The 13,937-nt window shown below is 45.5% G+C and overlaps 1 protein-coding gene across 11 annotated transcripts in view; it reads right to left on the bottom strand.

The window, feature by feature from the left end:
• LOC119167755 (uncharacterized) overlaps window positions 1-13,937 on the bottom strand; it is a 595,822-nt gene that overhangs the window by 109,717 nt on the left and 472,168 nt on the right. Inside the window, exon 16 of one of the 11 annotated variants that reach the window (XM_075865250.1) lies at window positions 1,340-12,144. The exons of the other annotated variants lie outside the window; for them this stretch is intronic. Within the exon in view, the coding sequence (XP_075721365.1) occupies window positions 12,062-12,144 (83 nt within the window). The 3' untranslated portion in view covers window positions 1,340-12,061. Of the gene's footprint in view, window positions 1-1,339; window positions 12,145-13,937 lie in introns of those variants that run through there. 11 annotated transcript variants of the gene reach the window in all.

The raw sequence follows: 13,937 nt of genomic DNA, 5'->3' as shown, positions 1-13,937 counted from the left end.
TTCTGGCAGAATGGCCGAAATGTGTGTTCGCTGCTCGCAAGAAAACATGAGATTCTCAAGTACCTGGCCCATCTGGCCCGTTGCGAGTTGCTTGCAAAAAAAAAAAAAAAAAAAACGTGGAATGCACCGCTGTAATGATCCCGTACTTGCAAAAGCACGTTTAAGCTCTACCACGCAGCGTTTGGTCTGTTCGTTTGTGGCTGGGTGGTTCAGAGCAGATTTCACCACTGTGATGCAGTTGTCACTCGTAAGATTTCTGTATTTTGGCTGACACGAATGCGATTCCATTGTTTGAAACCACTATGTGGGGAAATCCGAAACTTTCGAACAACAAGCGCAGGAAATCGATGGCAGCTGTCGATGTTGCTTTGTTCACATGGTGAATTTCAACCCATTTGCTGTAGGCATCCGGAATTACCAGGAATGTGTGCCAAGGTGTGCTCGGTCTGCCCCAGTCCGGTGCTGGAGCTCGTGTTGAAGCGCGTTGATTTAAGTGGCGGGCTGTGCACTCTGCAGCTATCTCGGTGACCTTGCCGATTCTCGGCCACCACATGTAGCTGCGGGCGCACTTCATTGTGATCACACCTCGGTGTCCGGCATGAATAAGAGCCATTGCTCGTTGTCAAAGTGGGCCATGAATGACAAATCTTAATCCCAATTTGATACAACCACGATGACAGTTGAACTCCATTGCTCTCTTGTTCAAAGCATTGAAGTTCTCATTCTTGAAGTGTTGAACTCTGCCCTCCATCAGGACGTTGTACAGCTTGAACAATGTTGGGTCATCCTGCGTGGTCATTGTGACTTCGTCGGATATTAGTGGGGTGCCTTGTTAGCGCTTCGAAAATGAGCACGTAGCCAACTTGTAGTGTATCCTCAATGCTTTCGCTGAGGGGTAAGTGGCTCAGTGCGTCGGTGTTTCCATGCTCCTTTCCTAGATAGCACACGACGTCATAATCTTATGCTGACATCTTAATGCACCATCGAATCATACAAAGCGAAAATGGCTCTGGAATCTGCTTCTCGAGCTCTAGGATACTCAGGAGTGTCCTGTGATCAGTCAGAACAGTCACAAGTCTGCCCCCGATGTACTGATGAAAATGTGTGGCTCCATACACGACGGCCAGTCCTTCTTGATAAATCTGAGAATAATTTAGTTCCACAGGGATTAGCGTGCGGAAAGCGAATGCTATCGTAGGGTTTTCCTGTTTGGTTTTAGTTTTGTTCCACCGCAAAAAGTTCCGCTCCGTTTTCGTTCCAGAAAGAAAAAAAAAAGTTTCCTAACGGTTCGAAATGGTTTTTATTTTATTGCCCGCATACCCGACCAGCTCTTGATTGATTGATATGTGGGGTTTAACGTCCCAAAACCACTATATGATTATAAGAGACGCCGTAGTGGAGGGCTCCAGAAATTTAGACCACCTGGGGTTCTTTAACGTGCACCCAAATCTGAGCACACGGGCCTACAACAATTCCGCCTCCATCGGAAATGCAGCCGCCGCAGCCGGGATTCGAACCCGCGCCCTGCGGGTCAGCAGCCGAGTACCTTAGCCACTAGACCACCGCGGCGGGGCCCCGACCAGCTCTTGCTGCGACAGAAGCAGCAAGAGCTGGTCGGGTATGCGGGCAACTTCGCACAAGCAACCAGGCAGCCCTAGTTCATGCCTCACGCCAACGTGTTGATGTGGCTGCAGTAGTGGGCATTCCTTTTCACTACAGTAGATTGACTTCAGGCATGCCCTTCGCATTGGCCCAGGTGTCTACTGCGTCTACGCGACGCATAGACTCACCAGTAGTCGGGAACCTGCCTGCCCGCCGTGACCGCCTTGCACCTCTTTGAGCATGGCAATTCCGGGTCCGTCGAATCGACCACCTGTGCTGGCATGCCAGCGGCAGAGAAACGCTGAGAGCAGTGTTCTATCGACGGCAACGTCTGCATCAACAAGACTAGCCCAATGCTTCTTTTCGACAACCTAGTCGGAGACCCCGACGTGGCTGTTACACTTCAGTACTCGATCATCGTCGATGCACTTCGATTCATCACACTGTTTCGTCCATATCGTCAGCGTGGCCTCTTCACCGCCTTCTTACGGCTCCACCTGTGGGTACCTTTGTCAACCGTGCCAGCTCGAGCGGCCAAGAGCACTTTCAAATGATCCCGCCAAGTCATTGTGGGACGCACATGCCTATGACCACAGCGCCCTGGCGCTTTCATCTTTGTCCGCTCGGCTTCTCTCAGTGTCGCCCGCAAGAGATCCACTGGTTGTCGATAGTCCCTTCCCATTGACGACCTGGGCTGCTCACATACACTTTGGTTTCTCGAACTGAGCACATTTGCATATATGCTCTCATTGTTTTCATTCTGGTTCATTTCTGAGGGAGGGAGTAATCTGTACTGTCATCATCATTGCCATTAATCATCATTTCTAGCCACCGCGCCCCGACTCTCACACAGGTCGAGCCTGGCTGGAGCTACGCGAGGAACAGAATGGCTTCATGTGCCAGGCGTATCAAACACCTTTACGAAGTCGTCTAACATCTCCCTCTCTTGCTACATATATAGCGAGAGAGAGCACTGCACGGGTCCATTTTTCTGGCTTGGGCCTGGCCCGGCCCGAAAAATTCGTGAGCCAGCCCGCCCGAGCCCAGCTCGGGGTTTTCAAATATCACCCGTACCCAGCCCGGTCCCAAAAAGTTTGGGGCCAGCCCGGCCCGGCCCGTTTTAGCCAAATATGCCTCCAGCATAAATGAAACACTCTCCAGTCTTCCATTATTGCGTAGATACATGCAGCACACAGAATAACTTGAGTGTCTTAACCCTTTCGGCCCTGGCGGTGTCAAATGACACCACCGCACAAATTTTCTCCTAGTATCTCGGAAACGTAACCAATACTGCTCATTTTGGGGGGCATAGTTCTTCAATGATCCCCACTGCAATTGACACCAATATTGTGGCATGTTTGTGGAGGTAGCAGCCACAAAGAAGAAGAAGCGTGACCGAGGTCTTCCGTGAAGCCTAGGCGCGTAAGTTGAGGCGGGTAAGCGCCATTTTCGGGACGACGTACCGAAGCTGTTTCAGTGAGTTTCAGGCTAAAAAGTAAAACGTTGGTTTCCATTTTGTGTGAACCATCGATTGGCAGAAAAAAATAAGCCACTTTTTTCAATTTACAATCACAGGGCCCTAATTACCTAATTTGATGCCACGCTAATTAATCCGAAACTGCTTGTACCAGTGGCTCAATTTTTTGTTTGTGGTCTTCTGAGGTCCTAACTACGAGAAAAAGGCGCACAAAAAGTGCATCTGACCAAAATAAAAAATCCAGGGCTGATTAAGAATTTCTTTCAGGGCCACAACTTCAATTATTCCTGTGTATATTTCCAGCCAATTACACCTGTAACACTTTTGGGAAATAATTTTGGAGCAATGTCAAATAAAATTAGAGTCATAGCTGGCTCTCCCATCTATGCAGTGCTAACCACGATATGTTGTTTTTGCATTTCAAAGACTGAGGAGTATAATACCCTCATAAAATGGAAAAAAATGCCATTTATTTATACTCTGACTTTATATAGTGCATATGGGCTGTGGTTATTGAGTCAATGTAGCAAGTCTCCTGCAAATTTGGTGTATTGCACAATGGAATGAAAAACAAAACCGCACCTGTATCTTCCCAGCTGGAGAACTCAAGTAAGTGCATCGCAGAATGGGAAAGAGGGGGGTATGATGTGAATGCTACGTAATTGGGTATGGTTTGCGAATGCTCAATTGTGCATCATTATCATCATCATCATCATCATCATCATCATCATCATCAGCCTCGCTACCTCCCCTGCTGGGCAAAGGCCTCTCTCATGATCCGCCGATCAACTTGGTCTTGTGCTTGATGCTGTCACGTTACACCTGCGAACTTCTTACTTTCTGTCTCTCCTTCGTATGTTTGCCTTATATGGGAATTCAGTCAGTTCAGATGACCAGCGGTTATCCTGCCTACATGCTACATGCCCGACTTACGTCCATTTCTTCTTATTATATCGTTTTTATTATTTTTATTTATTGAAAGAAGAAGCGTTGCCTTCAACATCAAACGAAAACTAAGACGCTCTTGACTGAATTCCAAATGCCCGATCCGACTTCAAAACTTTTGGTTGGAGTCTAAATCATCTCCCACTTTATTCTTTGGGTCAAAGCTCAGCGGTGGCGGCTGCCAGCGTCCAACACGTGAGGTGCATGAACCCGTTCCGTTCTCGCGCAGCTCGAGCTAGCCTCAGCTGGGCGAGAGACACAGGGCAGGGGGCAAGAAAGAAGATGATAATAACACAGCACATATGTAATACAACGACATACTCTATTAATTTTCTTGGTGTCCTCCAAGCTAAGAGGAAAGCGAAGCCAGCTGGCTCACCGAGACGTCGTTGTCACTGTATTTGCCTACGGAATGGCCTTTCATCGCTGCTCGCGATCTCGCTAGTGGTTTCAAAATGGGCGTTGTCTTACAGGAACGGCAAACTTCAAACATTGCTTTTATTCAATCCGGAATTGTTTCACATCACAAGCGAAATGTACTCGGCGTTTTTCACACCACGGCAAGCGGCAATGTCGCCGTCTGCTCCAAGGCTTGACTATGATGGCTAGAATAGCTTGACTCCACTGACTCGACATTGGCCCGGTGAGGGCACCTGAGATTCACAGCTAGTGCCACACTCTGTGTGGTTCTTGAAAGGAGAGGTGGTGAAAGGGAAGTAGTTCCGAGGGAGAGACCGCACCGGTTGCCCACTCTTTGCTTGTGCCTGTGACATCACAACAGTCGACAAGCGCACTTGCGTGCCACCGCCGCGCTCTCACAATCCACTAAATATACACCTATGTGCTCAAAACTTCATGAAACAAACGCTGTTTATAGGAGCAGTCATATCGTTCGAGTGGTATTTCAGTGTTTTCAGTTTTTTTTTTTTCAAAATCTTGTTCAGTATTCTTTTGAAAGGCACCACTGTAAGCACTCTGTTCTGTTTTCCAGAAGTTTGCGAGACCTGCTAAAATTCGTGATATTTTAAATCCTGGATTTTCATGCTAGCAGACAATCCAGCCATGGCGCCCAACGCACCAAGTGCTACCGGAGCACGGATGTTTCATATTCCCAAACATGGCCCTTTCGAATTAGCGGCAAGCTGTATCAAACAAACTTTTGAAAGTGATAAATGGTACATGAATCTCAGGTACGAATAAATGGCTTGCATGCATTCTAAAAAAAAGAGCGAGTAAAAAGGGTGTCTTTTTGTCCCACAACAATAATCGTCATCTATATTGCGTTCGATCCTTGCTCTATCGCCCCGCGCCCGGTACATTCCGGTCACGATCGCCATGCCCATTATCAGGGTTACATTGCATTCTCGATAGGAAAGTGGCCAGTGCCGAGTTTTCAAGAAAGAAAGCGCACGCAAGCATGATGACGACTATTGTTGTGGGACAAAAATACACCCTTTTTACTTGATATTTTTCAATGTGGTTACTATTGCAGTCAACATTTTTTCACCTTTAAGGGTGTAATATGGGTGTTTAAGGTAGAAGCACTTTTACAAACACCCTTATTTTAGCAATTAAGGTGTTCTTAAATGAAACACCCTTGTAACACTTTATTAACACCCTATCTTAAAAAAGCACTTTTATGAACACCCTTATTACATCGTTAGTGTAACAATTAGGGTGTTCGTAAGAAAACCATCATTGAAACACACCATTTACACCCTTATTCTAAAGGTATGATGAACAAAGCCATAAATGCATTACATTTTTGGGCAGTTTTGCTGATATTTTGGGTACACATTAACAATCCTCATACCAGCAAGGATCCTACTACTGCTATCTGCTTGGGGTTCTGGTAATGAATCAAAGCAGGAAGTAGAAATACACAATCTACAAAGACAGAAAACACAACAGGGGCAGTGCTTATCCAATACAGTAAAGGCCAATCTTCTTGTATCTATTCCTCTCATTCATGTCGTTTGAGTGATTACTGAACACTCACAAAGTGCACTAACTTGCCTGAATTAAGGTAACATTGCACACAATGGCATAGCCATGGGACACCGCCCCCTCCCCTATACGATTGAAGCTCTTAAAGCTGTAGGCAAAATGTCCACCATCTGCAAAAAGTCATCCACACAGTTGACTAGCCATAACCTCCATGTCAACGGGCCATCAAGTCCCTTACAAAATTGGACATTTACGTGATCTATTTTGAGCAGGCTTGTTCTATTTATTCACTATAATATTGCAAATATTCCTCACCCTGTGTCCTGAAAAGTGTGTAATGACAATTAAAAAGAAGACACCGACCATAAAGACAATTGCGAGAAAAAGACGTTTCGGTGACCGTGCCTAAGCGTTGCCCACAATGACGGGAGCCTTGTCCACTAAATTGTGAACAAAGCTATCCTCAGAGGAGCCGAAACGCCTTCTTTTGTTCTTTTTTTTTTCTTTCTTTTTTGTGCATGCCCCTCTTTTCATTTTATGTTACTTTCCGATCAGACGTGCTTCGGTCAAAGCTTCGACTTCGTAGACAGCGAGGGATCAACATTATGGAAATATTGATTTGCATAGAGTTGCAGTTAAAGTTGCAGATGCCCTAGGGCCAGTGCAACACAATCGGTTTTGAGCCGGAGACACTTCAACTTCTTCTATGGCTAGAAGCGTTTTCTAGTGGACACTGGTACCAACACCTACGTGACATTAACTACCAGCGGCAAAACCACCGTCTCGGTGTATCTGATCAGTGAACGTGACGTAGGGCTTCAGTCGGGCAACATGCACAGCCTCAGTAGCTGGTGAAGTGAACGAAGGCTTGGGGGTCAGCGACGAAGTCTCACATGCGACTTTGGTAACTTGGCGAAGAACTCAGTAAGGCCTGACGTGGTGCAGCAGGAGTTTCTCACTCAAGCCAATGCGATGTGAAGGCAGCCAGGGCAAGACAAAGCAGCCAGGGCTCAAACTCGCGTCGCGGTGGTGCCTGTCGTAATGGGGCTTTTGGTTGGCATGAGATGCCAAGAGGCTATTAAGGGCAGTGCAACATGCTATAGCCACGCGAACGATGGCATCATGAGCGTAGTATGTGGTTGAGTTTGCCTCGGAAAGAAGTAGTCAGTCCAGAGGCAAGAGCAAATCACGGCCATACAACAGATAAAACGAATAATAGCCAGTATAGTCGTGTAGCGACAAATTATAGGCAAACATCACGAATGGTAACGTGCAGTCCAAATCCAGGTGATTCTCAGCCACGCACATGAATAATATGTCCGTGAGTGTACGATGCAAGCGCACAGTAAGTCCGTTTGTTTGCAGATTGTAAGCGGTGCTGAACTTGTGAGACGTTGCACAAGAGCAGAGAAAGCAATGGACAACTTTCGAAAAGAAACATCGAGCTTGACCAGTCAGTAGCTGACATGGGGCACCATGGTGTAAGATAACTTCACGGAGAAGAAAGTCAGCGACTTCTGTTGCACAGCTGGTAGTAAGGGCTCGCGTAATGGCATAACGTGTCGTATAATCAGTCGCTACTGCCACCCACTTGTTATCCTCAGACGACGTCAGGAAAGGATCAAGGAGGTCCAGGCCAACACGAAATGATGGTTCGCTGGGAATAGGTATGAACTGAAGGTACCCAATAGGAGAGAGAGAAGACTTTTTGCGGTGTTGGCAGTGTTCGCAGAAAGCGAAGTAGCGCCGAACCGAGCGGTATAGGCCAGGCCAGAAGAAATATCTGCGCACACGATCCTAAATTCGATAAACACCCAAATGGCCAGAGGTGGGAGCATAGTGTAATTGCGAGAGAATAGTTCCTCGGAAATGTTGAGGAACAATGAGAAGCAGTTCAGCACCATGTGGCATCATACTGTGTCGAAGTATCGTCATGCAGAACAAACACACGGAGGTGTTGAAGTGAGGCGTTGTATAAGGGATCGCAAATATAGTTCATAAGACATCAAAACACAACCGAGGGCCTCAGCGTAAGAAGGTAGTAGGTCAGGAGCTATCATTTTGTTGAATTTCTCATTAGATGACGTCGTTGGAGCCAAAAGTTGAGCAAACGCCGACGGCTGTTAATGGCTTTGTTCACATACTTCAGAGTCATCCAAAGGAGACAACACAGCAAGACATACGCCCTCAGGAAGAGCTTATGGTGACGAGCCAAAGTTCAGTAGAGGAAGCTACGCACAGTTGTTGGTGAGCATGATGATGGAGCTAGGGAGAGCTTCTTGAACTTTTAGTGTGACGATGTGAAATGTAGACATGACTTAACTACCACTTCAAAATAGTAGTTAAGTCATGTGCAAGGCGACATGGGGACATAAGTCACAGCGCCAGGTTGCAGCCGAACAAAGTCAGTGGAGCGAAGTCGGGGCTGGACATCTGTACAGGCGTCGGCACAGCACTGGGGTAGCTGAAGCTTCAGAATTTTGGTTGAACAGTCTATAAGCACAGAATGAACAGTCAAAAAGTCCATTCCCCGAATCACCTCGCGAGGGCACTCGGCAAGTAAAGTGAACAAAACTAACGTTGAGTGGTCGGTGATGGTGATACGGGCGGTGCACATTCCCATGATGGCAGTTGTGCTGCCGTTGGCTACTCGTAGAACAAGCAATTTGGCAGGCGTTAGCACTTTTCGAAGACAGCTACGTAGGTTAGAGCGCGTGACGGACACCTGGGCTCCAGTGTCAACAAGGGCTTAAACGGGCACATTAATTCGTTAGTTTCCCGAGAAATTCCCTGGGTAGAATGGGGACGGGGTTCGCTGAGATGTAGGCAAACAGGACTGACAGCCCTGCGGAGAGGGGGAATAGCTAATGATGAACCGGGGAGGAGTAGTGGCAGGGTCAGAATAGGACGATTCAGCATTTGGCCACGGAGGACAAGCTGAGCGTTCGTAGCGACGATCAGTATATGGTTGAGGTGATTAATTCTAGTGGCTACGGCAGTGGCGGGAGAATTGGCCAATGCGGGAACACACGAAGCAGATTGGTCTGTCATCCAGCGTTCATCACTCAGATGGGTTTCGGTACCAGTTCGCGGAATACTGTCAGGGCATAGCAGAGGCAATAATCGGGGCGGTAGAGCTGGGACATGTGCTACTGGTGAGTGATATGTCTATATTTGCAATTTCTTGCAACGGCTTGAATGAGCGAGATTGTAAGGTGTGCAGGGACTATGAAAGTTTGGAGCCATAGCCTTAGGTTCGCAACGTATGGTTTTCGTCAAACTTGGTGATGCTGGTTGATGCAGCAGCGCTGGTTCATTACAGGACGAGGTCGGAGCTGTATTAGAAAGCCAGACGAAGCGTCGCGCGATGCGATTGCCCTTTGCTTGCTCAACGATGCAGCACTCTTTGATGAGGGAGTCACCTGTTGCGCAGCTCTTAAAAGCAAGAAGTTAAACCCGTCGTCAGCGATGCCCTTTATGATGTGACCGACCTTATCTGCCTCCGACATGCTCTCATTGGCTTTTCAGCACAGTGCCAAGACATCCTGAATGTAGGAAATGTATGATTCGGTAGACGTTTGGGCACGAGACGCGAGCTCCTTCTGGGCTTCTTCTTGGTGTCCGATTGATTTCCCGAAAAGATCTCGTATCTTCTCTTTACAGATGTCCCAACTTGTGATTTTGGCTTCGTGCGTCTCAAACCACGCCTTCGCGGTGTCCCCCAGGTAGAATATCACATTCACCAGCATAAGTGTTGGGTCCCACCTGTCACTGTTGGCAACGCATTGGTACATCGACAGCCACTCATCGATGTCAACCTTGCCAGTGTCGGTGAAGACTCCCGGGTCACGTAGCAGAGGCATCAGGTATTGCACTGGTGCCTGAACGGCCGGTACACTGCCTTTAGCCACAGCAGTGGAACCGATGTAACGCCTGCTGCAGAGATCCAGCTCGAACTTCCATATGGACTTACCAGCATCTTCACCAAAATGAAACCTGCAGAGTTGCAGTTGAAGTTGCAGACGCCCTAAGACAAGTGCGACACAATCGGTTCCGAGCCCGAAACACTTCAACCTTTTCTATGACTAGAAGCGTCCTCTAGTGTACATTGGAACCAATAACTATGTAACAATATTTTCTGCCCCAGTCTTGTTCGAAGAACTGCAAGATAAGTACAAATAGATGTCATCATCGAATAGCGTGACGGCCGATGCATGCAAAGTTGCATGGAGCAATATCTTTTCTGAAATGAAGGTGCTCATGAAATGTCGCTTGTGTGGTCATAAATGCGCAGTCCCTAAAGATCCATAAAGCTAATCAAAAGCCATCAGTTTCAGTTTATTTTGGACATAGTTACATGACATGAAATATGCCCACGAGGCAAGGCAAAAGGAGACTCGTATGTCTCCTGACAAGGCCTTCACCCCGGACTTACACGTCGGACAGCCAGGAGCAAAATCAGAGAAAATAAGTACAATGCTCATTGCACAACTTATATAAACAAAAAACGAACAGTAAAAAAAACACATTCGGACAAAAATTATACAAAGTTCAAATTGTTCAGGTTTAACAGTTTTATAAAGTTTAACAAGCTTAAAGAAGTTTAACAGCTTCTCTTTTTCACCAGTCTTCCCGACGCCAAGCCGTGTGCTAAGTTTTGCTCTTGAGTATAAGAAGCCAAACAACGTAAGATGGCGCTGCGACTCTAGACAGGCAACGGCGTTTTTGGTAGAAAAGTAAAAATCATATCGCACATTTTACTTTCCCACCAACGCTTTGGAAGCTCGCTTACCTGCTCTTGCAGAGTGCGCTTGGTGCGTTTGAGTCACCTCACAACATACTGCCTGCAGTGCGGCTTTTGAAAAAGACAAGCACTTCCGAAAAGCGAATTTAACAAGAAGACAAAAGCTCGTTAGTTGCATTTATGATGTGGCACAGATGATAAAAAAAGAGAAGGCCCGAATCACTGGGAAATGCATTTCTCAGGCCCAGGACAATACTGTGTACGACCTATGCCTCGAGGTAAGTCTCATTTGGCCTAAATGAAGCCGCGTGCTCTATCAATGTGCTGTTTTGACCTAAGTCATATAAGTGTTTTTTTGATTATGTATCTAACAGTGGCAGCCGTGTACTGTCATGTGCAAAGGTTTGCGGCATGCTGAAAAACTAAATAGAAACTAAGCTTTTGCAGTTAAGGCAGATATTTGAATGCAATAACCACAAAAGTTTAGTTTAGACGGCAAGTGAATAAGATTAGTTTGCATTTAGTCGGGTTTAAGAAAGGTCATAAGCCAGTTATCACACCATTGTAGGACATGGTTGAGGTCTTCTTAAATTAACATTTGGTCAGAAGGGTTAGTGACAGTACAATAAATGACACAGTCGTCAACAAACATGCGGCAATTTTCATTGAAAATACGTGCAATGAATGGTTGTTAATGTAAATTAGAAATAAAAGAGAACCAAGAACAGAACCCTATGGTACACTCGATGTTACCAAAAGAGAGGCAGAATGCGGTTAATGAGGAATTCTTTTATTTAGTTAAGTACATACGGGTGCAAGTTTAAGGAAGACAGCTTTAATATTAGACATTTGTGGGGTACTTTATCGAAGGCTTTCGCAAAATCAAAGAATATAGGATCGGTTTGTTTGTTAAAGTTGAGGCTAGCATGAAGTTCGTGAACAAAGATGGCAAGCTGGGTTTCGCAAGAGTGGCCCCTACAAAACCAATGTTCATTGATTGATATGTAGGATTTAAATCCCAAAACCACCATATGGTTATGAGAAACGCCGTAGTGGAGGGCTCCGGAAATTTCGACCACCTGGGGTTCTTTAACGTGCGCCCAAGTCTGAGCACACGGGCCCACAGCATTTACGCCTCCATCGGAAATGCAGCCGCCGCAGCCAGGATTCGATCCCGCGACCTACGGGTCAGCAGCCGAGTACCTTAGCCACTAGACTACTGCGGTGGGGCTACAAAACCCATGTTGAGAATGAAGAAAAAATTTATGGGACTTGAGAAAGTTCATGACGTAAGAGTAAATGATGTGTTCCATGGGTTTGCAGGGTACGCTGGTCAAAGAGATTGGTCAGTGGTTTAGTGGAGAGTTCCTGTTACTGGATTTGAACACAGGAATGACCTTTCCCACTTTCCAATCGTATGGGATGATGCCTGTTGAAAGAGATTGCAAAAATAACAAAGCAAGATACTCCGACGCAATGTGACATATATTTTTCAACAGTTTGACATTAATACCATCCAGTCCAGACACTTATGATAGCTTCCACTTTTCAATGAGGGATGAGATACCTTCAGCAGTAAAACTGATTTCAGGCATGTCAAGAGTGATATCAGATGAAAAATCAGGTAAGGATGCATTTGATTCGTTAGTAAATACAGATAAGAAGGCATTATTGAAAACATTAGTGCACTCAGCATTTGAAAGAACCTCTCCATATTTGTTAGTAAGAGTGCTGCCGACAACTGCTTTAGGGTTAATTACCTCCCAGAACTTGCGGGGATCGTTAGATAATATATTGGGCAAATAGTTGTAAAAAAATTTGAACAGCGTCACGGATAGACATCAGATAGGTTTTTTCAGCCTCGTAGTACTTATCCCACTTGTGGTAGCCTCCTTATAGCTTGACAGTTCGAAATGTATGCTTTTTTTTGTTGTCTAGTCGGTGCAAAGATTTATTAAACCATGGCTTATGACTGTTAACACAGATAGTGGTTTTAGGGATGAAGTTGGCCATTAGGTCGGTCAGCTTTTGCTTGAAAATTAGCCAGTTCTCCTGAATAGAGAAGTGATCAATTTTAGGCCAAAATGTTGGAAGAAATACTGTAAGTTCATTATTTAGAGCATCGTAGTTACCCTTATCGTATAAGGCTATAACTTTCTTGTATATGTGACGAGTAACAGGGCTGAAACTAAAGTCTGCATGTATAACTTTGTGGTCACTGATCTCAAAGAAATAGTGAATCGAAGACAGGCTATCAGGGCTAGTTGGTAGTAGTAGATCCAAAACATTACAGGAATCAAGTGACATGTTGGCTCCATTACTAACTGTTTTAGGTTGTAATCAAGAACAACATTAAGAGAATCACTAGTTTTTGCCGAGTTTGCGGTAGAAGTGTAACCTTCCCAGTTGATACCAGGAAATTCAATCACCCAAAAGAACCATTTATGCTTCAGGATACTTTGACCTAAGGTGGTTTAAAATGCTATGAAGTGCGTGAGAAAAGTTAGGATTGTTATGTGGAGGTTGACAGCAAGCACCTAATAATACAGATTGTGGCAGTGCCTGAATCAACACCCACAAAATTTCTAAATCTGAGTATATATTAATAACGAAACATGGTAACTGAGTACTGAATACAACGAGGACCCCACCCTTGCGAGAGCCTGTGCAGTCTTTCCGATAAGCATTAAAATCCGGTAGATCAGCGAGCATTGGCATTGGCAACGTCATTTGTTAGCCATGTTTTCATTAGTATGAGAATACTGCTGCGACTTGACAAGATGAGACAGGTGATCACGTTTAGGCATATAACTGATGATAATATGTGCGGTTTAACATCCCAAAACCACCATATGATTATGAGAGACGCCGTAGTGGAGGGCTCCGGAAATTTCAACCACCTGGGATTCTTTAACGTGCACCCAAATTAGGCATACAACTTTAAGGGTTCGTGAAAATTACTGAGAAAAAAAGGTTAGCTTTTGATTTAGGGTAATAATCAGTGGTTTTAGTATCATATCGACATGATTGCTATTTATTTCTTGCACTGTTTTTGAAGTTTCATTGAACGATTAGCGTTTCTGGCCAATTTGTAATGTTTTATAGCGCAAAGAAAATGGGCAGGACTTCTGTTTTGCAAACTCGACCATCTGCTTTCTAGCATTTTGAACACGAGGTGAGAAGTCCTCTCCAATACTGTATGTTGTTCCTTTCATCTTACGT

This window comes from Rhipicephalus microplus, chromosome 6, assembly GCF_043290135.1.
Source record: "Rhipicephalus microplus isolate Deutch F79 chromosome 6, USDA_Rmic, whole genome shotgun sequence".
NCBI lineage: Eukaryota > Metazoa > Arthropoda > Arachnida > Ixodida > Ixodidae > Rhipicephalus > Rhipicephalus microplus.
The sequence above is the reverse complement of the archived record's forward strand: the minus strand, read 5'-3'. Positions and strand labels throughout refer to the sequence as shown.